At 49.9% G+C, this 27,563-nt stretch overlaps 3 protein-coding genes across 3 annotated transcripts in view; 1 reads left to right on the top strand and 2 right to left on the bottom strand.

The window, feature by feature from the left end:
• Positions 1–27,563, bottom strand: part of LOC137456910 (zinc finger protein 585A-like) — a 269,157-nt gene that overhangs the window by 58,972 nt on the left and 182,622 nt on the right. The gene's annotated exons all lie outside the window — the stretch shown is intronic.
• On the bottom strand, positions 7,664–8,563 carry LOC137456893 (olfactory receptor 14A16-like; the record flags this gene model as incomplete). The annotated part of the gene is made up of 1 exon (XM_068168581.1): positions 7,664–8,563. A coding segment is annotated over exon 1 (900 nt), but the record flags the coding sequence as incomplete, so codon positions are not given.
• On the top strand, positions 23,037–26,187 carry LOC137456903 (olfactory receptor 14A16-like). Its single transcript, XM_068168592.1, has 2 exons — positions 23,037–23,127; positions 25,232–26,187. The coding sequence occupies exons 1-2, from the start codon at positions 23,037–23,039 to the stop codon at positions 26,185–26,187; spliced, it is 1,047 nt and encodes a 348-aa protein (XP_068024693.1).

The following is a 27,563-nucleotide window of genomic DNA, read 5'->3' as shown; positions in this document are numbered from 1 at the left end:
TGCTTTACAGCTGGAGGTTCTGCTTTGTCCCCAGGCAGAAAGGCCTCTGGCAGGGACCATTCCCAATGGCCTGGGATGGAGCAGAGGCTGAGCAGAGTGATGAAGGCCAAGTGTAGCTGGGCTGTGGCAGGAGGAGTGTGGTCATCCAGACACAGGAGTTGTCATCCCCTGCACTCAGCACCCCTGGGGCCACATCTGGATTCTTGGTGTCCAGCTTTGAGACTTCTGCTCTGAAGGAGTTTTGAAGAGCCTGAGAAGCTTCAGAAGATATCTGCAAGGACTGGGGTGGAGAGCCTGAGGGACTGGGGCTTCTGTAACATGGTGAAGTCCAAGCTCAGGGCACTACAGATGCAGTGTGCACATGCTTGAAATCTGGGGATGATGCAGCTTCTGGTAGTTGTGAGAAGGGAAGAAAACCTCTATAGAGTGCAAATTTTAAGGTTCAGAGTAGAGATGAGGAGAAAGAAAAGTCACTCAAAGGGGATGCTTATAGTCCAAGAGGCCCTGGCTCTGTGTTTCAAGAAATGGCCATGGAGAGTAGAGACAGAGCAGGGAGGGTACAGAAATATCATGGTAAGAGCTGCTAGGAACACAAGATGGGTGTCAAGAGCATGAAGGGAAAGAGCTGCAGGCATGGGGCAGTGTAGCACCACCTGCAAGGATGAAACCTCAACAGGACTGAGGTCTTTCTCCTCCTGTCTGTGGCATTTGCCTCTCCCACCAAGGCCAGGGAGATGAAACTTTAGCTCGAGCCACTCTGCATCTGACTGCCCAGGCTCTGTGGTCAGGGCTTGGCCTTTCTGCTGCAGAAACCAAACCCAGGTGTGGGAAATTGTAGGACAACCTGTGGTGGGGATGGCAATGGACATTGGCAAGGCTGGAAGTCATCAGGAGAACCCAAGGCTGCAATTGATGGCTACAGGCTCTTCAGGAGAGACAGGCAAGAAAGAAGGGGTGGAGGGGTGGCCCTGTACATCAGGGAGGCACTAGATGCCATTGAGACAGAGATTAGGGACGATCGGGTTGAGTGCCTGTGGGTAAGAATTAGAGGGAAGGCCAACAGGGCTGACATCCTGGTTGGAGCCTGTTATAGACCACCCAACCAGGAGGAGGATGTTGATGAGTCATTCTATAGGCAGCTTAAGGCTGTCTCAAGATCGCCTGACCTTGTTCTCATGGGTGACTTCAACTTGCCTGATATCTGCTGGGATCTTAACATAGCAGAGAAGTGGCAATCTAGGAGGTTCTTAGAATGCATGGAGGACAGCTTCTTATCCCAGGTGCTGTGAGAGCCTACCAGGGGCAAGGCTATGCTTGACCTCCTCTTCACCAATAGGGAAGGGTTGGTGGGTGATGTGGTGGTCGGAGGGTGCTTAGGGGCCAGTGACCACGAGATAATTGAATTCTCATTATTTGGTCAAGCTAAGAGGGGTAGCAAGAAGACCTCTACTCTGGATTTCCAGAGGGTCGACTTCAGGCTACTCAAGGAACTAATTCAGAGGGTTCCTTGGGATAAAGCCCTTAAAAACAAAGGGGTCCAGGAGAGCTGGTCCTACTTCAAGGAAGAACTGTTGAAGGCTCAGGGACAGGCTGTGCCAATGTGCCAGAAGACGAGCCGCCGGGGCAGACGGCCAGCCTGGATGGTTCATGAACTTTTAATGGAACTAAGGGAAAAAAAGAGGGTGTATCACCTTTGGAAGAGAGGGGAGGCAACCCGTGAAAAATTTAAGGATGTTGCTAGGTCTTGCAGGAAGAAAATTAGGGAGGCAAAAGCGCATTTGGAGCTTAGTCTGGCCTCTGCTGTGAAGGACAACAAAAAGTCCTTCTATAAATACATTAATAGCAAGAGGAAGGGCAAGGACAACCTCCACTCCTTGGTTGACATGGAGGGAAATGTTGTATCAAGGGATGAGGAAAAGGCAGAGATACTTAACACCTTCTTTGCCTCAATTTTTACTAGAAGGGCAGAACGTCTTCCTGACAGCTGGCCTGCAGAGCTGGCAGAAGGAGCCAGGGAGCTGCACAGTTTCCCTATGTTCCATGAGGAGGTGGTTGGAACTCTCCTTAGCAGCTTGGATCCCCACAAGTCCATGGGACCAGATGGGATTCATCCTAGGGTGCTGAGAGAGCTGGCAGATGAGCTGGCCAAGCCACTCTCCATAATTTTCCAGCAGTCCTGGCTCACTGGAGGACTGGAAGCTGGCCAACGTGGTGCCCATCCATAAGAAGGGCCGGTTGGATGAGCCAGGGAATTACAGGCCTGTCAGCCTGACCTCAGTGCCAGGCAAGATCATGGAACAGGTCATCCTGAGTGCAATAACACAACACTTACAGGATGGCCAAGGGATCAGGCCTAGCCAGCATGGATTTAGGAAGGGCAGGTCCTGCCTGACCAACCTGATCTCCTTCTATGATCAGGTGACCCGCCTGGTGGATGTGGGGAGGCCTGTGGATGTAGTCTACCTGGACCTCAGCAAGGCCTTTGACACCGTCCCCCATAGCAAACTGCTGGCCAAGCTGTCAGCCCATGGCTTGGACGGGAGCACACTGTGATAGGTTAGGAACTGGCTGGAGGGCCGAGCCCAGAGAGTGGTGGTGAATGGTGCCACATCCAGCTGGCAGCCAGTCACTAGTGGTGTGCCCCAAGGATCAGTGCTGGGCCCTGTGCTCTTTAACATCTTTATTGATGATCTGGATGAGGGCATTGAGTCCATCATCAGTAAATTTGCTGACGACACCAAGCTGGGGGCAAGAGTTGATCTGCTCGAGGGTAGAGAGGCTTTGCAGAGAGACCTCGACAGGCTGGACAGATGAGCAGAGTCCAAGGGCAGAAGATTTAACACATCCAAGTGCCGGGTTCTGCACATTGGCCACAACAACCCCATGCAGTGCTACAGGCTGGGGTCAGAGTGGCTAGAGAGCAGCCAGGCAGAGAGGGACCTGGGGGTGCTGGTTGATGGTAGGCTTAACATGAGCCTGCAGGGTGCCCAGGCAGCCAAGAGGGCCAATGGCATCCTGGCCTGCATCAAGAACAGTGTGGCCAGCAGGAGCAGGGAGGTCATTCTGCCCCTGTACACTGCACTGGTTAGGCCACACCTCGAGTACTGTGTCCAGTTCTGGGCCCCTCAGTTTAGGAAGGATGTTGACTTGCTGGAACGAGTCCAGAGAAGAGCAACAAAGTTGGTGAGGGGTTTGGAACACAAGCCCTATGAGGAGAGGCTGAGGGAGCTGGGGCTGCTTAGCCTGGAGAAGAGGAGACTCAGGGGTGACCTTATCACTCTCTACAACTACCTGAAGGGAGGTTGTAGACAGGCGGATGATGGTCTCTTCTCCCAGGCACCCAGTACCAGAACAAGAGGACACAGTCTCAGGCTGCGCCAGGGGAGGTTCAGGTTGGATGTTAGGAAGAAGTTCTATACAGAAAGAGAGATTGCGCTATGGAATGGGTTGCCTGGGGAGGTGGTGGAGTCGCCGTCATTGAAGGTGTTCAGAAGGAGACTTGATGGGGTGCTTGGTGCCATGGGTAGATGTTTGGGTGGGTTGGATTGGTTGATGGGTTGGACACGATGATCTTGAAGGTCTCTTCCAACCTGGTTTGGTTTATTCTAATAAAGGTTTTATTCTAATAAAGGTTTATTTACTGGAGAAATGGTTCAGCATTCTACCTGTGCCTGAGTGTGTCCAAAGTGCCAATGGATCACACTTCACAGTGAGCACAGTGCAAGACTGGGTGCAAGGAGAATGAATTAAAGGAATGTTCCCTACCCCATATTATCCTCTGGCTAATGGTGTAGCTGAACAGACCAATGGTCTTAGTAAAAGACATGCTGATAGCTCAAGGCACAGCTGGGCTCACAGTTGGCAGAAGCAGTTTTTACTGTCAGCAACTGATGAGGAATATATGGAAGACCCAAAATTCAATCATTTAGTCCCATGGAACTAGTGATGGCTACTGCCCATGGACCTGATGGACAGAGGAGTGAATCCCTACCACAGATATAGACAGCCCAACCTGTACTAGTGAAGATACTGTGCCTTGGCATTGTGCACATGATATTGGCAAAACCCAGAGGCTTCAATGCCTGGGAAGTCTTGGATGGGATTGGGATTGGGCAGGAACAGCAATGGAGAGGTTGAGGAGAGTGAGGAGCAAAGTTGTCCATTCAATGTCAGACCTGAAAGACAGATTTCCCTGCAGGTGCAGATGTCCTGGTGAGATAGCCTGGGTCAGTGTCACTTGGTGAATTATCATCTCTGCTCTGAACTGAAAGCTAACAGAATATTCTACCTCTGATATGAAATAAATAATAAAGGAGCTTTGTGAGGAGCACTTTGAAATGCTGAAGAAAACTGCAAAGACACAAATAGCTCTTAGGACACTTGGGTATCATTGCCTGAACCTCACACACTGAGAGGAGACTGAAGGAATCTGCTCAAGAAGTCAGAAGAAAAACAAAGAGTGCCTTGAAGTATTAATTGGCCTCACTGAGGGCCGTTAGCAACAAAGCCTCCCAGGGGTGGTTAGAGAAGCTCAATGGAGGCCATGATTGAAGGCAGACAAAGGCAAAGTGCAGCTGAACAAACCCTGGCCTTGGTTTAGGAAAGAGAAAGGCCAAGCTCTGACCCTCAGGTCTTGGAAAGGCAGATCCTGAGAGCCTCCAACTAAAACTTCCTCTCAGCAGCCATGGTGGCAGAAGCTGCTGCCAGAAGGAAGAGGATCAAGACCTTGTCCCTGTTGAGCCTTTCAGCCCTGCCAGAGCCCTTGGCCATCCCTCCTGCAGGCTGTGCTACCCTGTCCCATGCCTGCAGTTCTTTCCCTTCAGGCTGTTGACATACATCTGGCTTCCCCAGGCAGCTCTCCCCCTGACATTTCCACACCTTCACTCAGGGCTCTCCACTCTTGCTGCCTGTTCCTTGACACACAAAGGATCCCCAGATTCTTTCTGGGTCACCTCTTGCACCACAGCTCTACACTTTGAGTGACATTTTTTTGTCCTGACCTCCACTCTGAACCTTTAAGTTGCACTTTCTGAAGGCTTCCTTCTGTGTCCACAACCAAGAAAAGTTCCATTGCCTGACATCCCCCTTCAAGCAGGTGCACATTACCCCTGAGCCTTCACTTCACCAGGCTAAAGATGCTTGGCAGCTTCAGGTTCTCTATAGAGTCTCCAAACTCCATCCAGGCAGATTTCCTGTAGAGCTTCTGCAGTACCTCTCCATTCCTCCAGACTAAGGAACTCCCCAGCCAGACACCAACATTGCAGATGTGGTCCCAGCAGTGCTGAGTGCATGGGGAGGACAACCTCTGTGTCTGGGTGGCCACACTCCTCCTACCACAGCCCAGCTGCACTTGGCCTTCTTCGCTCTGCTCAGGCTCTGCTCCAGCCCAGGCCATTGGCAATGGTCCCTGCCAGAGTCCTCTCTGCCTGGGCACAGAGCAGAACCTCCAGCTGCAAAGCAATAATCAAGGCACCTCCCTGCTGCTGCCTCTCAGTTTAGCAGTCCCCAGCCCAGCCCTGGGCCTACTGCTGGCCAATGATACACAAGGGTTGGATTTTACAGTGACTTCACATTCACCTCCTGGCCATGTGCCTCCTCCTGTCCTAGTTGCTCCTCAGCCATCCCTGATGTCCCAATGCTGGCCCAAGGCCTCAGCCTGCTTCTGGCCTGGCAGCTGAGCAGGCACAAGAAACCTCTGCAGGGCCTTCCAAGGCAGGTCCCTGCTGCTGCCTCTCAGCTTCTCCAGCAGCCACAGCCAAGCCCTGTCCCTGCTGCTATCCCCTCAGGCCCTCAGGTGGCAGGAAGATGACAACCCACCTCCAAGGCTCTTCCTGCAGGGGCCACCAGCTGCTTAGGGACAGGGAGTCACATAAGTCCCTTGCCCACCACATGCCTTCTCTTGCCTGCTGGGGCCTCTGGCAGCTGGGAGGCTAAAAGCGCAGAGGCCATGCAGGAGTCAGGGGCAGCCCTCTCAGCTGCTGCATCAAGAAGTGACATCCCAGTCCCTTTGCTGCCCTCATCCTGCTGCTGCCCTATCAGCTGCTGAGCCAGCAGTGACCTCCCAGCCCCTTCCCAGCCTTGTGGCTGCTGCTGTGTAGGAGATCCTGAGGCACAGCTGAGCTGCCAACGGTATTGTTACCCATCTGCTCCTGGTGTTTGTGAGCTGTTCAGCCACAGACCACCTCCTGCTCACGAGGCTGCTCTGAGAGCTCCCAGCCCCTGCCCTGTGCCAGGGGCCAAGCAGAATCCCTCAAGAGTGGGAGGGGATGCAGGTGAGGAGTCAGAGCAGAGGCTGGAGGACTGGGGCTGAGGTGTCAATATTGGGGCTGAGGGCTCAGATCTGTCCTTCAAGTCTGTGGCTCAGGCCAAGGCTGAGGAGAGGCTTTGGTGTCCTGCTGAGGGTGCTACATAGGGCTGAGGGGAGAACCAGCTCTGAGTTGCACAGCTTGGGCTGGGGATCTGTTGAGGGTTGGGGTAAAGGGCAAGGCCTCAATGCCAAGGGTAAGGGCCTGGACCAGTGTGAACAATGATTACAAAGTCAGGGTCAGGGGTAGGTGTGGGAGAGGCTGAGGTGGGAGGGGTGAGTTGAGGGATGAGTTCACTGCCTGTGGGTTAGAGCACAGGACTGGTTTCAGGGGAGGAGCAGGGATGGTGGGGACTGATTAGAGTGTGAGGGGTCCAGGCTGTACTGGGAGGCAATCAGAGGATGGAGTTTTTACTGGGACAAGGCCTAATGTGTATTTGGATGGATTAAAGGGATCCTGTTTGGACTCGGGGCAGGGCCCAGACTGTACTGGGAGAGCATGAGGGTGTGCAGTTTATACTGAAATGGATACATTCAGTACTGGGAAGGGAGCCAGGGGATACATTATGTGCTGGGATGGGACAAGAGCATAGAGGAAGAAGACAATATGAGGTAGCGTTTACAGGGATGAGACCACATCTGTACTGGGAGGGGATAAAGGACTAATATTTGGGCTAAGTCTATAGTGGAAGGGGGTCAGGGTATCCAGTTTGGACTCCAAGTAGGTGCAGCATGTAATGGGAGGGGCTTGGGGTATGAAGGCATGAGGAGACCTCCTGTTCTGATGGCAGTGCTGCTCTGGAGCACAGCTCTCTCCCACAAGCAGCCCTGGACTCTCCCTGGCTACAGTCCCAGCACTGCCACACAGCAGCAGCACAGTGCCCAAGCTGCCAGAGCACTCAGGGCTTGCCCCAGCACAGCGGCTCAGCAGGAGAGGCTGGAAGGGAAGAAAGAGCAACTGAGGACAGCCCAAGCTCTGGGGCTCCCTGGCACTGCTGCTGTGCTGGGACTCTGCTCCTCCACCTCTGCACACAGGCACTGCCCTGTAGCTCCACAGAAGCCTTGGAGGAAGGGACTCAGAGAAACAACTCCTTGCAGTGTCCTTTCTTGTGTTGACCACACAGGGAGCACAGCTCCTCATGTCTGCAGCCCCTGGGTCACACCAGACAGGACAACACTGAAGCAGAAATGGTATGAAGAAAGACATTTATGTGGGAACAACATTCTCACAAGGGGAACAGCACCAGCAGCAGCCAGAACTCGAGCAGCCAGGCTGGGCTTGCACTGAGTGACATCAGAACTGCTCTGCTGGGGAAGACAGAGCGTTTATTGCTTCTGAAAGCATCCAGGGATCAATTTGCTCAGGGCAGCTTTCAGCTCCTGGTTCCTCAGGCTGTAGATGAGAGGGTTCACTGCTGGAGGCACCACTGAGTACACAACTGAGACCCCCAGGTCCAGGGATGGGGAGGAGGAGGAGGAGGGCTTCAGATAGGCAAAGAAGCCAGTGCTGATAAACAGGGAGACCACAGCCAGGTGAGGGAGGCAGGTGGCAAAGGCTTTGTGGCGTCCCTGCTGAGAGGGGATCCTCAGCACTGCCCTGAAGATCTGCACATAGGACACCACAATGAACACAAAACAGACAAAGACTAAGGAGACACCAATGACAATTACCCAAATTTCCCTGAGGTAGGATGTGGAGCAGGAGAGCTTGAGGATCTGGGGCACTTCACAGAAGAGCTGCGCCACAGTATTGCCCTGGCAGAGGGGCAGGGAAAATGTATTGGCTGTGTACAGCAGAGCATTGAGAGCCCCACAGGCCCATGCAGCTGCTGCCATGTGGAGACAAACTCTGCTGCCCAGGAGGGTCTCATAGTGCAGGGGTCTGCAGATGGCAATGTAGCGATCGTAAGACATGGTGGTGAGGAGAAAATACTCTGCTGACATTAGGAAGATGAAAAAGAAGAACTGGAGAACACATCCTGTGTAGGAGATATCCCTGATGTCCCTCAGGGAATTGTCCATGGATTTGGGGACAGTGGTGGAGATGGCACCCAGGTCAAGGAGGGCAAGGTTGAGGAGGAAGAAGTACATGGGGGTGTGGAGGTGGTGGTCCCAGGCTATGGTGGTGATGATGAGGCCATTGCCCAGCAGGGCAGCCAGGTAGATGGCCAGGAAGAGGCAGAAGTGCAGGAGCTGCAGCTGCCTTGTGCCTGAGAATGGCAGGAGGAGGAAGTGTGTGATGGAGCTGCTGTTGGCCATCTGCTGCCTCTGGCCATGGAGACCTGTCCAAGAAGGGAAAGGCAGTGACAAGTCAGAGCGCACTTTTCTGAGAGCAATGATTGCAGTGCTCATAGAACACCTCCCCGCTGAGCTTCAGGAGGAATGGATCAGCTCATTACCCATCACTACCAACTAATTTCAGAGTTCATCAGAGCTTCAAGTGCAGCAGGGACCCAGAATTGCCATGAAGATTCCTCTGGAGTCAGAACAGAAAGTGACCAAGAGCCCAATCCCAGGAAACAAGAGTCCCAGGGAACAGGAGTCCCATGGCGAGGTGGAGAAATAGGGAACAGCTCTGCAGTACTACAGAGACAGTGAAGGGAAGAGAGAAAAGCAGAGGAGCTGGGGATGAAGCCTTCTCCTTACCCAGCTCTGATCACTGCTGCTCACAGGATGGAAGTGAAGGGCTTTGGTCCTCCTTCTGTGTGCACACTCCAGGAGCCTTCAGCTGAGCATCAGCTGCTGAGATGGAGATGCCTCCAGGAGCTACAGCTGTAGTGTCCTGCACCCACAGCCTCATTGTGTCAGTGACTGCAGTGACTTCTCCTCCAGTGAGCTCTCAGTCACCCTCCCAGTCCTGGCGACCTTGAAGCTCTCTCTGCCTTCCTCATCTCTCTGAGATCCTCTGGCAGTGTCCTCAGCCCTGCTGTTCAGAGGAGCTGCTCCTGGCCAGAGCTGTCTCCTTCAGCACTGCCTGCTTGTCAGCAGCTCCCTCCAGCCCAGGAGTGCGGCCCAATTGGGCAGCAGAGGACCAGCCCATGGTGTTTTAATACCTGCTTGGTTGGCTTTTGGTGCCCTGTAAACCTGAGGGACTGAGAGGAAGCTGATGAAACCTCTGCAGAAGTCAAAGTCAGATTCAAACTCTGTAGTTTCTTCTACTCCTAATGGGTCCCAGTGAAGCATACTGGGAAGGTGTCCCCAGGGTCTGGTTAGAGCAGAAGGAGAGAGTGGATGCAAGGAGGCACTGAAGCATCTTCAGGCTGTGGTGAGAGCAGAGAACTGAGGCAGTGCTGACAGGTCAGGACAAGCAGCTTCAAGGTGGTTCTACAGCTGAGGAAACCTGGAGGGAATTCCTTGATCCAAAGGGCCAAGCCCTGACCCCCAGCCCCTGGCAAGGCAGATCCTGTCCCTCACCTGTGGTTCTGAGCTAAGCTGGTTGCAGTGGGGAGTGAGGGTGAGCAGTGACCAGGGTAGGACCTTGTCAGGTTTTGCTGTGGTTTGCTGCCGAAAAGTAACAAAATGTACCTTTAAAAATATCCTTTACCAGATGCTTTTTGCAATTAAAAACCTCTCCAATTAGCTGCAGAAACCTTGGCAATAATTAGAGTTTCAGCATTATTTAATGAGCCCCATGGAGTATTTGGGGCTGATTACATCATCCTGAGGTACTGCCAGGAGACTCTGCCAAGGTACTGCCAAGAAGCTTCTCAAGAAGTCCAAGTCAGAAGAAAACTCCAAAGTATCTTGAAGCACTGATTGGCCTCACTGAGGCTTGTTACTGACAAAGACTCCCCAGGGACTCGTTAGAGCAGCTTGTTAGAGGCCAGGATTGCAGGGAGACAAAGGCAAAGTACAAGGGAGAAAAACTTGCCTTTGGTCTAGGAAGCAGAAAGGCCAAGCCCTGACCACTGCCCTTGGAACAGAAGAACCTGAAAGCCTCAAAGCCAAGTTTCTCCTCACAGGCCTTGGTGGCAGAGGCAAGTGCCAGAGCCAAGGGGACAAAGATCTTGGTCCTGTTAGGCCTCTCAGCTTGACAGAACCCTTGGCCTTCCCTACTGCAGCCTGTCCTACACTGTCCCATGCCTGCTGCTCTTTCCCTTCAATAGCTGGGATGAATGCACAAAGAGATTTCAGAAGACAAATTAAGTCTACACAGCCTCTGAAGTGCAAACCCCTCCAAGAACAACCCTAGCAGAGTGAACAGAAGATTAAGTTTCAGCAAGTGAGGCATATATAAGATGCCATCTACCAGCACAGGGACAATAAACTACTGGCTGAAAACAGCAAATAGAATCACTAACAGTCTTAGAAGCTGGTAGAAGTGTCACAGACTCACAGAAACATTCAGGTTGCAAAAGACTCTCAGGATCACCAAGTCCAACCCAGAACCCTACTCTGCAAGGGTCACTCATGAATCGTATCTCCAAGCACCACATCCAAACCACCTTTAAATACATCCAGGGTTGGGGACTCCCCCACCTCCCTGGGCAGCACATTCCAGTCCCTGACCACTCTTCCAGTGACAAAAAATATTTCATACTGTCCAGTCCAAGCCTCCCCTGTTGCAGCTTGAGGCTGTTCCCTCTTGTTCTGTTGCTAATTACCTGTAAGAAGGGATCAACATCAACGTTTCTTCATGATGTCCTTTCAGGCACCTATAGAGAGTCACAAGATGTTCCCTCAGCCTTCATCAGTCACTCTTCATCAGAATTTATTCTCCAGGCCGTTCCCCAGCTTCCCTGCCCTCCTCTGCACTGGCTCCAGCATCTCCACATCTCTCTTGGATTGTGGTGCCCAAAACTGGACACAACACTTGAGCTGTGGCCTCACCAGAGCGGAGTACCAGGGGACAATCAGAATACAGTAGATCGCATTACTCCTGAGATTCCAGTCACAGCCTTAGACTACTATCCAGCAAGGATGTTTGAAATCAGGATGACACAGGGGTATCAGGCAATACCTTACAGCCAATATATATCTGCACATTGGCCACAGCAACCCCATGCAGTGCTACAGGCTGGGGTCTGAGTGGCTGGAGAGTGGCCAGGCAGAGAGGGACCTGGGGGTACTCGGGTACTGCTTCTCAGTCTCTGAGATTCATGGACTCGGCACCAAAGCCACTGGGCTGATCCTTTGCTGCTGAGCCATGCCAGGCTCCTGGGCTGGAGGGAGCAGCTGGCAAGCAGGCAGCGCTGCAGGAGACAGCTCTGGCCAGGAGCAGCTCCTCTGCACAGCACAGCAGGGCTGAGGACACTGCCAGAGGATCTCAGGAAGATAAGGAATGCAGAGAGAGCTTCAAGTCTGTCTGGACTGGGAGGGTGGCTGAGAGCTCACTGGAGGAGAAGTCACTGCAGTCACTGACACAGTGAGGCCAATCAGTCTTAGACTACTATCCAGCAAGGATGTTTTAAACCAGGATGACACAGGGGTACCAGGCAATGCCTAACAGCCAATATGTGACCGGTTTAGGCTACAGAGATCGGTAGGTCAGTGAGAATGAAACTTTAAATTTTAGCTTTAGTTTAGTTTGAGTCTCAGTCTGCTTTTCTCAGTCAGTCTGTCTGTTTCAGTCACAGAATCACAGTATCAGCAAGGTTGGAAGGGACCTCAAAGATCATCAAGTCCAACCTATCACCCAAGACCTCATGACTAGACCATGGCACCGAGTGCCACATCCAATCCCCTCTTGAACACATCCAGGGATGGTGACTCCATCTGCCTGGACAACTGCTTCTCTCTCTGTGCTTGGCTGACCTTCAGCTAATGAGATAAGAAATTAATTCTTTTGTTTTCTTCCCTTAGCATGGGCTTTGAACTGACAGAATTTCCCCAATAATTCCTTTCTCTCTCTCTAACCCTTTTTGGGAAAAAAAAGAGGAAAGGGGAAAAGGAGTTTCTGGAGGGACCCTCCTCGATGGAGGTTTTCCTGTGTCACATTCTTTGCTGTATACCTTTGTTTATACTGTAAATACTGTATATTGTGTATATATTCATCACATTTCATTCTGCCTGTCAACATAGCTCTTTTCCATCTGCTCCTCCAACTGATTCAGCCATGGGTTTTGTGTATGTGGTGTATTCTCCACCACACGATATATATCTGCACGTTGGCCACAGCAACCCCAGGCAGAGCTATAGGCTGGGGGCAGAGTGGCTGGAGAGCAGTCAGGCAGAGAGGGACTTGGGGGTACTGGTTGATGGTAGGCTGAACATGAACCAGCAGTGTGCCCAGGTGGCCAAGAAGGCCAATGGCATCCCGGACTGCATCAGGAACAGTGTGGCCAGCAGGAGCAGGGAGGTCATTCTGCCCCTGTACACTGCACTGGTTAGGCCGCACCTTGAGTCCTGTGTCCAGTTCTGGGCCCTTCAGTTTAGGAAGGATTTTGACTTGCTGGAGCGTGTCCAGTGAAGGGCAATAAAGTTGGTGAGGGGTCTGGAACACAGCCCTATGAGAAGACTGAGGGAGCTGGGGTTGCTTAGCCTGGAGAAGAGGAGACTCAGGGGTGATCTTATTGCTGTCTACAACTACCTTAAGGCAGGTTGTAGACAGGCAGAGGTTGGTCTCTTCTCCCAGGCAGCCAGTACCAGAAAAAGAGGACACAGTCTTAGGCTGCACCAGGGGAGGTTTAGGCTGGATGTTAGGAGGAAGTTCTACACAGAGAGAGTGATTGCCCATTGGAATGGGCTGCCCGGGGAGGTGGTGGGGTCACCATCACTGGAGGTGTTCAGGAGGAGACTTAATAGGTTTCTTGGTTGCATGGTTTAGTTGATTAGGTGGTGTTGTGTGGTGGGGTGGAAGGGTAAGGCCAAGAAGCCTCCTCCCTTCCCCCTTGTAAGGTAAAGGGAAAGAAAATTGAAGGGAAAGGAAAAAAAAAACTCACAAGCTGAATTAGCAAAGCAGTGGAGCTATATATTTACAAAGCAATGTAGGGTATGCAGGGGTATATATACAAATTTACAATATCTACAATATATACAAAGATATACAATAAAGTAACACAGAAATGAGAGTAACCCCCCTTGCCGAGGGGTTCCCCACCTCCGCTCTCCCCTCTCTCCCCCCCTTTCCCCAGAGTAGGTCAGAAAAGGGAGAAAGAAGAAAGAAGTTAAAAGCAGTTTTGTGTTAATTGGAAGCAGTTAATACAGGCCTTATCAAGTTTGTCAGTTTGAAGGCCGGAGCCTTGGCAGAAAGCCCAGCACAGAAAGCTGCTGCCTGAAGAAGAGGCGGAAGCAAGACTGAAGATAGAGTGTCAGAGTGCCCAGGGTAGTCCTCCTGCACTCCCAGTTCAGAAGGTGATTCCTCCCACTCTTCCAATGATATTAGTTTAGATTATTCTTTCCGTTTACTAACTTCCGTCCACCATATTCCCTCACACACAGCCTCAAACGGTCACAGTCCACCCCTTCTAAACAATTTCATTGGCCGTTCATACTGTCCATCCAATCCACAACGATATTTACAGTTCGTGAGTAAAGTTCATAGTCCATTCCGGCTATGCTCAGATGTAGATGATTCAAAAGTCCAAGAAAATCAGAAAATGAGAAAAATGGAAAACAGTTCATTTCTTTGCCGACGAAGCAAAGAAAAGGGAAACAGGGATTCTCAGGGTCTCTTAGTTGACTCAGGGCTCTCAGGGATCTCAGGGTTCGTGCACCGTAGATTCCTCGTTGATTTCTTTCTTTGGACGCGATGTAGCTGTACAGCAGTTCAAAATTAACCTCTTTCAGCTAAAGTTAAATTTCTCTGTGGAATACACTGAATTTCACCATTCTCTTGCATTACCCAATAAGTGTGACCCGGACCTTCAGCTGAAACCACCCCTCGGACAGGTTTAGCCTCTCCTGAGGGTGAAAATACCCAAACAGTTTTACCTAACAGATTCTTTTCTCTAACAACAGGAACTCTATCACCTTCCACTTTCCGTAGCAAATCTGAATGTGCAGGTCCAGCTCGGTTCACTGAACCTCTACTATTTACCAGCCAGGTTGCTTGTGCTAAATGTTTTTCCCAGTTTTTCAAAGACCCAACCCCCATGGCTTTGAGAGTGGTCTTCAACAAAATGTTGTAGCGTTCAATCTTCCCTGAAGCTGGTGCATAGTAGGGAATATGGAATATCCACTCAATACCGTGCTCTTTTGCCCAGTTCTTTACAAGGTTGTTCTTGAAATGAGTTCCGTTGTCTGACTCAATCCTCTCCGGAGTTCCGTGTCTCCACAGGATCTGTCTCTCCAGACCGAGAATGGTGTTGCGTGCAGTTGCATGTGGAACTGGATAAGTTTCCAACCATCCAGTGTTTGCCTCTACCATAGTAAGCACGTATTGCTTACCAGAACGAGAACGTGGTAGAGTGATGTAGTCAATCTGCCAGGCTTCACCATACTTGTACTTGGACCATCTGTCACCATACCACAAGGGCTTAAGTCGTTTTGCCTGCTTAATAGCAGCACAAATGTCACAGTCATGGATGACTTGTGTGATAGCATCCATGGAAATGTCTATGGATCTGTCACGAGCCCATTGGTATGTTGCATCTCTGCCTTGATGTCCTGACGAATCGTGAGCCCACCAAGCTAAGAATATCTCACCTCGGTGTTTCCAGTCGAGATCAAGATTAGAGTCCATGTCTACTTGAGAAACTCTTGCAGCTAGATCTGCCTGATGGTTGTGTTGCTGTTCCTCAGTAGCTTTGCTCTTAGGAATGTGAGCATCGATGTGTCTCACTTTCACTGGAATTCTCTCGATTCGATCAGCAATGTCCTGCCACAGGTTGGCTGCCCAAATGGGTTTTCCTTTCCTCTGCCAACCACTCTTCTTCCAGTTCTTTAGCCAGCCCCATAGAGCATTGGCTACCATCCATGAGTCGGTGTAGAGATAAAGCTTTGGCCATCTCTCACGTTCAGCTACGTCGAGAGCTAGCTGGACAGCTTTTACCTCTGCGAACTGACTGGATTCTCCTTCTCCATCCTTCGCCTCTGCAACTCGGCGTGTTGGACTCCACACTGCAGACTTCCACCTTCGCTTGTTTCCAACAAGACGGCAGGAACCGTCTGTGACCAAAGCATATTTCTTTTCATCATCAGAGAGGTCATTGTAAGGAGGAGCTTCCTCAGCACGAGTTACTTTCTCCTTTGGAGGTTTAGCACAGTTGATGCCTTCAGGCCAACTTGAGATCACCTCCACTAGACCAAGTCTTTCAAGATTTCCCATTCGAGCTCTCTGTGTTATCAGAGCCATCCACTTAGACCATGTTGAGTCTGTGGCATGATGTGGTGTGGATCCTTTGCCTTTGAACATCCAATTCAAAACTGGTAATCTGGGAGCTAGAAGAAGTTGTGATTCAGTTCCAATCACTTCAGAAGATGCTTTTACTCCTTCATAGGCAGCTAAAATTTCTTTCTCTGTTGGAGTATAATTAGCCTCTGAACCTCTGTAACCTCGACTCCAGAAACCAAGAGGTCGTCCACGTGTCTCACCTGGAGCTTTTTGCCACAAGCACCAGGTTGGACCATTGTCACTTGCAGCCGTGTACAAAATGTTCTTAATGTCTGGACCATCTCGGACAGGTCCCAGACCCATTGCTTGAACTACCTCTTGCTTTATTTGGTCAAAGGCTGCTTGTTGTTCAGGTCCCCAGTGGAAATGGTTTCTCTTTCGAGTCACATCATATAGAGGTTTCACAATCTGACTGTATCCAGGAATGTGCAGTCTCCAAAATCCCACTATCCCCAAGAAACGTAGGGTCTCTTGCTTGTTTGTGGGACTTGCCATGGTAGAGACTCTATTTACCACATCCACTGGAATGTGTCGGCGTCCATCCTGCCACCACACTCCCAGAAATTGAATCTCTGTGGTAGGTCCTTTCACTTTGTCTCGTTTGATGGCAAAACCTGCATTCAGAAGAATGTCAATGATTTTGTTACCTTTCTCAAAGACTTCCTCAGCAGTTTTACCCCAGACGATGATATCATCGATGAACTGGATGTGTTCTGGAGCACCGCCTTTCTCCAGAGCATCGTGGATCACTGCATGACAGATGCTTGAGCTGTGGATCCAGCCCATTGGCAGTCTGTTGAAAGTGTACTGGATTCCTCTCCAGGTGAAAGCAAACTGAGGCCTGCATTCCTCTGCTATGGGAATAGAGAAAAATGCATTAGCAATGTCTATGGTAGCATACCATTTGGCCTCTTTGGATTCCAGCTCATACTGTAGGTCCATCATGTCTGGTACTGCTGCACTCATAGGTGGTGTCACTTCATTTAGGGCTCGGTAGTCCACTGTCAGACGCCAGTCTCCATTCTGCTTCCGCACAGGCCACACTGGACTGTTGAAAGGTGAATGAGTTTTGCTGACGACTTTCTGACTCTCCAACTGACGAATCAGATTCTGAATGGGCAACAAAGAGTCACGGTTGGTTCTGTATTGTCTGTGATGCACAGTCTGAGAAGCAACCGGCAATTTAATGTCCTGTATCTTATGTTGTCCCACAACTGCAGATTCATCAGAAAGTTCAGATCTGGCAGATAGCTTCAATTTTTGTCCATCAATTTCTATTGAAGCCACTCCAAAAGCCCATTTGTAACCTCTAGGGTCTTTGAAACGCCCTTCTCTCAGAAAATCAATTCCCAAAATACAAGGTGCATCAGGTCCGGTCACAACTGTATGCTTCCTCCATTGTTTACCAGTTAGACTTATATTAACCTCTACCTTACTTAACTCTTGAGATCCACCAGTGACTCCCAGAATAGTTATGGACTCTGATCCCTGATAATTTGATGGCATTATGGTGCACTGAGCTCCTGTGTCAACCAAGGCCCTGTACTTCCGAAATTGTGAAGTGCCAGGCCACTGGATGTACACATCCCAATAGATTCTATTATCTCTGTTATCCCTCTCCTCCCCCTGGCGGGAGGCAGGGCACCCCTAGTTATGAGGAACATGCGCACATGTGCATTGCACATAGTTTGCAGGGTTATAACTTTGCGTGTTATAACTGGAGCCACTGTTGGAGCCATTAGAGTTGTTCTGGGGAACTGTGGAAGTAACAGCTACCCTTCTGGTATTGCTACCTCGGGTTCTGCCACTTTGCAGTTCTCTCAGTCTCCTGAAAAGATTAGCAGTTGGTTGGCCATCCCAGCGGTTCATGTTCTCACCAAACTGATCACGCAGAGTTATCCAAATAGTTCTACGTGATTGCCTTGGTGGTCTGTTTTGGAACGACCTGTTTTGGAATGACCTGTTTTGGAATGACCTCCTTGGAGGACGTGTATTCCTCACAGATGAAACTTGTACCCACCTGGAGGAAGAATTTAAATTATCCCTTTGTGCCAATTGGGATATGGAATTTCTAAATTCATCTTTTAACACTCTTATGCAATTCTGTATATCACCAGACATAGTTTTAATGGCCGAAACCAAAGAACCATGTGTCATGCTATCCTCCAATTGTCTCATTTGATCACTGAATTGGCCAACCGTAGGAGAAGCTCCACCATAACTTCTTGACACAATTCTGCTTGCCAGAATGTTTGCATAATTAGAAGGAGCAGGTTTGATGATCTTTTTAGCCAGACCAATACCCACAGGAATGTCATCAGGATTCAGAGTTTCATGTTCACCACAGAGTAGCTCTCTAACAGCAAATTCTCTCAAGCGCTTAATTCCCTCATCTATGGTAGTCCAGGGTTTAGGGATCCATGGAAGATCATCTCGGGAAGGGTATCTCAGGGCAACCGCCATTAAAAGGCGTATCCACAGATTAACCTTACAGAGAGCCCTGCCTAGATGTCTATCTATTCCATTATCCCTCGAGAGAGTTCCTAACTGAGCTGCTGACTTGTCTCCAACTGTTAGAGCTGGAGCACCTGTATCATAACACCTACTAAGCCAAGCTAGAACTGGCTCCTTCTCTGCCCTGGTGAAATCTTTACGGACATTTCGCAATTCCTCGCGGGGAGAAGAACATTCTGAAATATCATCTTCCTCCTCCTCTCCCTGAATTCTTTGCCCATATAATCCTGCTGTCATTCTCCTAAGGATCTCTTTAAGCTGAGAACCACCTTTGCCAGCTGCTTTCCTAGCTTCATCTCTATCCTGCTTTGATCTCACTAGGTTAGCTAGATCTTTAAAACAACTCTTCCTCCTGAGCAGGATCTTATAGAGTAGAGGGCCCCTTACCAGGATCAGTCTCCACCTCTTCTTCTCCATCTTTGGCCTTTCCACTTCTAGTCTTTAAAGTAGCCACCTTAACTGGAGCTGTGTTTGAATTCACAGCCACCTTAATGGAAGCTGACAGGTCCTGAGATAAATCAGCTGCTGGGGCAGTGACTTCCGGTCCCACCGAGGGAGTGGGCGGAAGTGACGTTGCTCCGTTAATGGCCGACGGAGAAGAAGAAGAAGGAGAATGAGTGGGAGAAGGAGTAGGCGCCATGTTGATACCAGCCGATGCCCTTGGCAGCTTGCGAGAATCAGGAGGGTCATTTAGAGCTGCTTTACCAATTAACTTTTTAGCCTTCTTTTTAACTGACACAGATTCCCCACACTCTTCATCACTAGATGACTCTGGGACTGATCCAGAGCCACGGCGTTTTCTTTTTGATCTAGTTTTAATAACAAAACAAGCTTTGGATATCTTTCTCTCTCGCCGCAGAGAGAACAGTAAATATGCAATTACCATCACCAGCAACAGATTTATTCACATCAAATAAATCACTTTTGGATCCCAGGCATCACCTAAAGTTACTGTCTCCTCAGGCGGAATCTTAAAACCCTTTATCTCAATTGGGAGAGTGGTGGAGGTAACATTCCTGTATCTCACTGGCCATAATAAATTAATACATTTTCCATACCATAATTTAACTCTATACATAACCCACATATAAATTGTCCGCACCAAATATTTGCCCAGGTAATCCAAAATCAAACCCAAACAATATCTGTAAACCAGAGCCCCAAAAATTGAAAAGAATAATCGCTTCACGAACCACAACACCTTCATGCTTGCTAATTCAGCTAGAAAACACTAAATCAATCAAGTAATAAATTAAACTAATTATCTGCCGCACGTTGGGTACGCCAAGAAAAAAAAATGTGGTGGGTTGGAAGGGTAAGGCCAAGAAGACTCCTCCCTCCCCCCTTGTAAGGTAAAGGGAAAGAAAATTGAAGGGAAAGGGAAAAAAAAAAACTCACAAGCTGAATTATCAAAGCAGTGGAGCTTTATATTTACAAAGTAATGTAGGATATGCAGGGGAATATATACAAATTTACAATATTTACAATATATACAAAGATATACAACAGAGTAACACAGAAATGAGGGTTCTCCCCCCCCCCCTTGCTGAGGGGGTTCCCCACCTCCGCTCTCCCCCTCTTCCCCAGAGCAGGTTAGAGAAGAGAGAGAAAGAGGAAAAAAAAATTAGAAGCAGTTTGTGTTAATTGGAAAGGAGTTAATACAGGCCTTATCAGGTTTGTCAGTTTGAAGGCCGAAGCCTTGGCAGAAAGCCCAGCACAGAAAGCTGCTGCCTGAAGAAGAGGTGGAAGCAAGACTGCAGAAAAGTGCAGGAAAGCCCAGTATACCTTCCTGCTGTCCCAGTTCAGAAGGTGCTTCCTCCCACTACACCAATGAAATAGTTTAGATCCGTTCTTTCCGTTTACCAACTTCCGTCCACCATATCCCCTTTCTTAAGGGGACAACATCAACCGGTCACAGGACTCTACCTTCCTCCTATCCCTGCAGATACATTTGAATCTGGAAGGAAGCTCTCACTTCAGTTCCAACTGAAGGACTGTTGGGGCAGGGTGTAGGTTATGGATTTGTTCTCCTGACTTCCAGGAGGAACAGGGATGAAACAAATTTTGTCCTATTTGCTATGGGGTTCAGCATTGTTACTCTTTTACCTTGTGTAATTTTGCATAACTGATTAAAAATGTAGTGTCCAATATGCTACTGGTGTCTAATGATGGTGTAAAACAGATTGGTGCCATTAGCCAATCAAAACTCATGTCTATTGTAAAAATTGTTTAAAACTTCTTTCCTTCCTCTCTTTCTTTCTTGCTTCTATCTTTGATTGACAGGGTGGTGTAAGAGGCTAACTCTTGTATCTCTTGATGTGAATCCACAAAGATAAAATCATCTTGTGTATCATGGGAAGGCCCTGTGTCACAGCTCTCATGGAATGGTACTGAAACTGTGATAAGGAAACAGTTGTGGAGGTTAGCTTTGCCATTGGTAAAGAGAACTATTTAGAATAGAGTAGAGTAGAGTAGAGTAGGGAAGAGTAGAGTAGAGTAGAATAGAATAGAATAGAATAGAATAGAATAGAATAGAATAGAATAGAATAGAATAGAATAGAATAGACCAGGTTGGAAGAGATCTTCAAGATCATGGAGTCCAACCTATCATCCAACACCATCTAATCAACTAAACCATGGCACCAAGCACTCCATCAAGTCTCCCCCCAAACACCTCCAGTGATGGTGACTCCACCACCTCGTAGGTGTAAAGGCATCTTAGTAGAACCTGTACTTCATAGTTCCTTTGCTACTGTGTGTACTACCCACCCATAGGTGTTAGGAATAGCTGTTGATTGTATAATCTATAATGAATCAAGCATTTATCATCTTAGTTGTAGCAATATTACTTTTAAGACTTGTATTATTGATAAGTGTGGTGGTTTAGGCTGGGTGCTGGCCCAGATGCCACTGCACAGACCACACCTGGGAGGTCCCAAGGGGTGGGCCCAGCCCAGGGGGGTGGTCACAGGAAACCAGGTATTGCATTCCCATAATGCCCTGCTCCCCTATAAAACATCCACATGGGGTCTTCACTTCCTCTTTTGTCCCCTGCTGCTGCCTAGGTAAAATGGCATGAGCTGCCTCCCTTGGGCCTGCCTAGGCCCAAGGCTGGGTTAGAGGGGAGGAAAGAGCCCTGGGGGGGTTTGGGTGTACCCCCAGGTGGGGATGGGATGTTCTTGGGTATGTTCTGGGATCTCTCTCTTTTGTCACGGTGCTTGTGGTTCTCTGTACAACTTTCATTGCTGATTTTATTGTTTTTTTGTTTAAACTTTCCATCACTTTTGCAATCCCTTTGTCTGAGTCATTATTTCTGCCCATGGTGGGGAGGGGTCTGCCCCAACCCATTACAGTAAGGACATTGATCAGTGGAGCATGATCATTCCCTTTCAAAGAAGGGCAGAGGCATGGATCCCAGTGAATATGACAAGAGGGTGGGAGAGTGAGAATGGATTGGATCATGTTCTTAGGCTATTAGACCAGGGACTAAAAGATTCTGGACAAAGGACAAAAAGATTTGTGGGATGCTTAATGTTTGCTATAATATCAGCTGTGATAATATTAGCATCCCCAGCTGCTTCAGTTACAACTCTGACAAAGGCATACAAACTGTGGACACAGTGAGAACTTTATTAACCAATGTGACAAATGATTTACAGCTGCAGGAAGCTATAGATGAGGAAATAATGGCAAGGTTATGCATGCTTGAGGCCAGTGTTGTTTGGTTAGGAGACCAACAAGCTGCCTTGCAGACCCATATAATGCTGCAGTGTGATGGGAATATCACAAGCAGGAAATGTGTGTAACATCCTTGTCTTGGAGTGACTCTCAGCATGATTGGAACTCACTCAGGTCACATTTACAAGGGGCCTTTGATAGCTCCTTGAAACATAATGTCCAAACATTGAAGCATCAGCTGGAACTGCAATTAGCAAATACACAACAGGTGAGGATGGATTCAACATGGCAAGCACTGAACAAAGATCTCAGCTGCTTGAATCCAAACAATTGGTTCTCAGGTCTGAATCTACAAGTGTGGGTTAGAGGTGAAATCCTTGTGGTGATTGGCATTGTAATTGTAGTGTTCATGGTGTTTGTAATCATAACCTTCAGGAACAGGAGGATGGTCAGGACACAAGTGATGGCTGCTGGTTTAAACCATATAAAAATGGGGAGTTGTGGCAAAGCAGAAAGTATCTATGGAAGGTTTCAGGACAAGAAAGAACAACAGGCTGCTGATACTGGAAGGCTGGCCTGGTGATAAAGAAGAGCTAACTACGGTAAACAACCTGAAATGCGAGACAGGAGGACACTTGCCTCCATGCTGGAGAAGCTCAACCTGATATGGGATGAAGATAACAATGGACAGCTGCATATCAAAGGAGAAAATTCAATTAGCAGCAGTGGTGGAAGAATGTCAGGGAGTTGCTTAGCCTGCTGGATTTTTCCTGTATAAACTGCTTGTTCTGTGCCAATAAACAATTCCTGCTCCACCAACTGGGAGTCTGTGCAGGCTTTCAGACAGAGAATCTGAGGGACCTGGGCTACTTCAGACTGGTGAATGTGGTTCAGAGCACTGCCATAGCAGTGTGCACATGGCTGAAGGGTGGTTTCAGAGAGGATGGAGCTCTCCTTGGGTGTGTTACGAGACCAAAACCTCCACAAAGTGCAGCTTGAAAGGTTCAGAGTGGAGAAGAGGCCAAAGAAATGTCCCTGAAAGGGCAGAGCTGCTATGCATGAGGCCATCCAGAGGTGTTGGGAAATAACAGGGAGAGCTGAGACAGCTCAGGGAAGGGATAGAAATGGCAGGGGGAGAGCTGAGACAGCTCAGGGAAGGGATGGAAGTGGCAGGGGCAGAGCTGGGTTGGGAAGAAAGATTGGTGTCAGCAGCCTAAAGGGAAAGAGCTGCAGGCATGGGACAATGTAGGAGAGGCTGCAGTAGGGATGGCCAAGGGCTCTGGCAAGGCTGAGAGGCCAAACAGGACCAACGTCTTTGTGCCCTTGGCACTGGCAAATGCCTCTGCCACCAAGGCCTGTGAGGAGAAACTTGGCTTTGAGGCTTTGAGGTTCTTCTATTGCAAGGGCAGTGGTCAGGGCTTGGCCTTTCTGCTTCCTAGACCAAAGGCAAGTTTTTCTGCCCTGTACTTTGCTTTTGTCTCCCTGCAATCCTGGCCTCTAACAAGCTGCTCTAACGAGTCCCTGGGGAGCCTTTGTCAGTAACAAGCCTCAGTGAGGCCAATCAGTGCTTCAAGGTACTTTGGAGTTTCCTTCTGCCTTGGACTTCTTGAGAGGCTTCTTGGCAGTACCTTGGCAGAGTCTCCTAGCAGTACCTAAGGATGATGTAATCAGCCCCAAATACTCCATGGGGCTCATTAAATACTGCTGAAGCTCTTATTATTGCCAAGGTTTCTGCAGATAATTGGAGAGGATTTCATTGCACAAAGCATCTGATAAAAATGATTTCACAGGGTGAATCAGAGACCTGAGCCACAGGTGAGGGACAGGATGTGCCTTGCCAGGGGCTGAGGGTCAGGGCTTGGCCCTTTGGATCAATGAAACCCCTCCAGGTTTCCTCAGCAGCAGAGCCACCTTGAGCTGCTTGTCCTGACCTGTCAGCACTGCCTCAGTTCTCTGCTCTCACCAGACCGTGAAGACACTTTCCTTGTAGTGTCCCCCAGTGGAACCTATTAACACTACAAGAAACTTCAGAGTCTGACTCTAACTTTGACTTCTGGAGAGGTTTCATCAGCCTTCTCTCAGTCCCTGAGGTTTACATGGCACCAAAGCCACCACAGGGCTCCTTTAAATGCCCTGGGCTGACCATAGAGCTGGGCCTGGCTTCTGGGCTGCATGGAGCTCTGGCCAGGAGCAGCTTCTCTGCACCACATAGCAGGTCTGAGGGCACTGCCAGGGCATCTCAGGGAGATGAAGAAGGCAGAGAGAGCTTCAAGGCAGCCAAGACTGAAGATGCTGAGAGCTCACTGGAGAAGAAGCCACTGCATTTGCTGACAGGGTGAGTCTGTGGTTGCAGGGCAGTGCAGCTGCAGTTCCTGGAGGCATCTCCTAAAGCTGGGGCTGTGTGCTGGGGCAGGGACTCTGCTGCATGCCAGGCTCAGCTCTCAAGCACCCCAGGGAGCTCTTCATGTTGCTTTGGGGAGAAACTCTGGTTGGAAGGAGCCACCCTTGGCAGGGCAAGGCAGTGCAGGGCAGGGCAGGGTCCTTCTGTTGTGGAGGGGCTGTTGTGTGGGCCAGGGCTGCTCTCAGCTCCAGTTCATTTCCAAATCATTTCCAGTGGCATTTTCCATGACTATGTTCAGGTCAGGGGTTCCTGACCCAGTCTCTCCTCTCCTGAATTTTTGCTTCCACTGTCTCTGACCTGGCTGGTGAGGAGGGAAACTCAGCTGTGCCTTTAGAGCAGGGGCTGAGGCTCTTAAAGCATCACACAGAGCTTTACTGGGAACCTCACCAAGTGCCTACACTCCTCACCTGAAGGCATTCCTGAGTGTCTGTCTGTCCCTCTCCTTGCCTGTCTCAGATGCTCTTTGTGTTGCTGATGGCTCTCTGGGCATGGAAGCTTCAGCTGCAGAGTCAGGCACAGACACTGTGAGATCTTCTGTGCAGGTGGAGCCACAGCAATGAGGTGTCCCAGCTGTCCTGCAGCCTGGGAAGCTCTGGGTAGTGCAAGTTGTGAGGCTGGCAATGACCTGACTGCAAGAGCACCCATGGTCATGCCTTGGCTGTATCCTTGAGGTGTCCATCCAGGCTGTGCTGCCTTCCAAGGGACACTGAGCCAAGTATCTCCTGGACTACAAGTGGGATGCTGAGACCCTGAGACACTGAGTGCTGTGTGGTGGATCCCTCTGCACTCAGCAGTGTCTGGTGGCTTCTCAGGGTGACATGGGAGCATGGTCACCCTCCAGCTGAGGTGCAGAGCAGGTGACTTAGAATCCATGGGAGCTCTCCCACTCTTGCCTTTTACCCTAAGCCATGATCAAGCAGTGCTCCAGCCTTGGAGCTGAAGGAAGAGTCCCCAAGAAGAAGCATCAGCAGGAGTCTGTGTGACAGGGGGGGTCTGTGGCCTTTGGTTGTACTAAGAGAATGCTCTTCTGACTTGTCACTGCCTTCTTCTCCTTTGACAGGGCCTCATGACCAGAGACAGGGAATGTCCAACAGCAGCTCCATCACCCACTTCCTCCTCCTGCCATTCTCAGGCACAAGGCAGCTGCAGCTCCTGCACTTCTGCCTCTTCCTGGTCATCTACCTGGCTGCCCTGCTGGGCAATGGCTTCATCATCACCACCATAGCCTGGGACCACCACCTCCACACCCCCATGTACTTCTTCCTTCTCAACCTTGCCCTCCTTGACCTGGGTGCCATCTCCACCACTGTGCCAAAATCCATGGAGAATTCCCTGAGGGACACCAGGGACATCTCCTATGCAGGATGTGTTCTCCAGCTCTTCTTTTTCATATTCGTAATTGCTGCAGAGTATTTTCTCCTCACCACCATGTCCTATGATCGCCATGTTGCCATCTGCAGACCCCTGCACTATGAGACCCTCCTGGGCAGCAGAGTTTGTGTTCACATGGCAGCAGCTGCCTGGGCCTCTGGCTTTCTTCATGCTCTGTTGCACACAGCCAATACATTTTCCCTGCCCCTCTGCCAGGGCAATGCTCTGGAGCAGTTCTTCTGTGAAATCCCCCAGATCCTCAAGCTCTCCTGCTCCACATCCTACCTCAGGGAACTTTGGCTTATTGTGGTCAGTGCCTGTTTTGGTTTTTTCTGTTTTGTGTTGATTGTGGTGTCCTATGTGCAGATCTTCAGGGCAGTGCTGAGGATCCCCTCTCAGCAGGGACGCCACAAATCTTTTGCCACCTGCCTCCCTCACCTGGCTGTGGTCTCCGTCTTTCTCAGCACTGCCTTCTTTGCAACCCTGAAGCCCTCCTCCATCTCCTCCCCATCCCAGAACTTGGTTGTTTCAGTTCTGTACTCAGTGGTGCCTCCAGCAGTGAACCCTCTCATCTACAGCCTGAGGAACCAGGAGCTCAAGGCTGCCCTGAGCCAACTGATCCCTGGATGCCTTCAGAAGCAATAAACTCTTTGTCTTCTCCTGCAGAGCAGTTGTGATGTCACTCAATACAGGCTTAGCCTGGCTGCTGGAGTTCTGGCTGCTGCTGGGGCTGTTCCCGTTGTGAGAATGTTGTTCCCACAAAAATGTCTTTCTTCAGACTATTTCTGGTTCAGTGTTGTCCTGTCTGGTGTGACTCAGAGGCTGCAGACATGAGGAGCTGTGCTCCCTGTGTGTGCTCAACACAATAAAAGATGTTGCAGGGAGTTGTTTCTCTGAGTTCCTTCCTCCAAGGCTACTCTGGAGCTGCAGGACAATGTCTGTGTGTAGAGGTGGTGGGGCAGAGTCCCAACACAGCAGCAGTGCCAGGGAGCCCCAGAGCTTGGGCTGTCCTCAGCTGCTCTTTCTGCCCTTCCACCCCCTCCTGCTGAGCCTCTGTGCTGGGGCAAGGCCTGAGTGCTCTGGCAGCTTGGGCACTGTGCTGCTGGGTGGCAGTTCTAGGATTGCAGGCAGGGACAGGCCAGGTCTGCTTGTGGGACAGAGCTGTGCTCCAGAGCAGCACTGCCATCAGAACAGGAGGTCTCTTCATGCCTTCATACCCCAACCCCCTCCCATTACAGACTGCACCTACTTGGAGTCCAAACTGGATACCCTGACTCCCTTCCAGTATAGACTCAGTCTAACCATGGTTCCTTTAACCCCTCCCAGTACAGATGTGGCCTCATCCCAGTACAAACTGGATCCTACTATCCTCTAGAACTGCAGCCTGGGTCCTGACCCATTTCCAGTATAAGCTATGTTATTGTCCCCATATATTACAAAGTTCATCCTTTTAACAGATTCCAGCTCAAACCGGATCATCTTTGTCCCTTCCCAATACTTTCTGCATCCCTTCAAATATTGCCTCATGTGTAGTCTGGTCCTACCCAGTACAGTCTGGGCTTCCTCACAGTACAAACTGCATCTCCTGATCTCCTGCCAGTACATACAGTGTCTCATCCCAGGGCAAAGTTGGAGCCCTGGCTCCCTCTCACTACCAACTCCTTCCCTGCCAGTGCAAACCAGATATCAGGACTCCTTCCCAGTACAGACTGTGCCTGCCCCTGGGAAAAGCTGCACCACCTGAAGCCTTGCCAGGACCAGATTAGGACCCCTCCCTGTACAAACTGAACCCATTTACCCCCTCCCAGGCAGACTGGGAACCATCCCAGTACAACCTGAGTGCCCTGGCCAAATCCCAGTACAGTCTGGGACTCATCCCAGTACATATTGGGGTCCTTAATACCCTCCCACCACTAGCTGGGCCCTGTCACAGTCACAACTCCATACCCTAATCACACCAGAGTCCAGTCTGGGCCATCTCCCAGTTCAGACTGGGTCCCTTTAACATCTCCAAGTACAGT

Source organism: Melanerpes formicivorus, unplaced genomic scaffold, assembly GCF_026170545.1.
Source record: "Melanerpes formicivorus ecotype bairdi unplaced genomic scaffold, bMelFor1.0.p_v2 SCAF_142, whole genome shotgun sequence".
NCBI lineage: Eukaryota > Metazoa > Chordata > Aves > Piciformes > Picidae > Melanerpes > Melanerpes formicivorus.
Note: the sequence above shows the minus strand (reverse complement) of the source record. Positions and strands in the feature narration are given on the sequence as shown.

Bases quoted from the DNA above. Each gene is read 5' to 3' on its own strand.
- LOC137456903 (XM_068168592.1), top strand. From the start codon at position 23,037: ATGGCCAAGGGCTCTGGCAAGGCTGAGAGGCCAAACAGGACCAACGTC. The intron at 23,128-25,231 runs GTGAGGAGAAAC...CTCCTTTGACAG, and splicing joins TGCCTCTGCCACCAAGGCCT to GGCCTCATGACCAGAGACAG.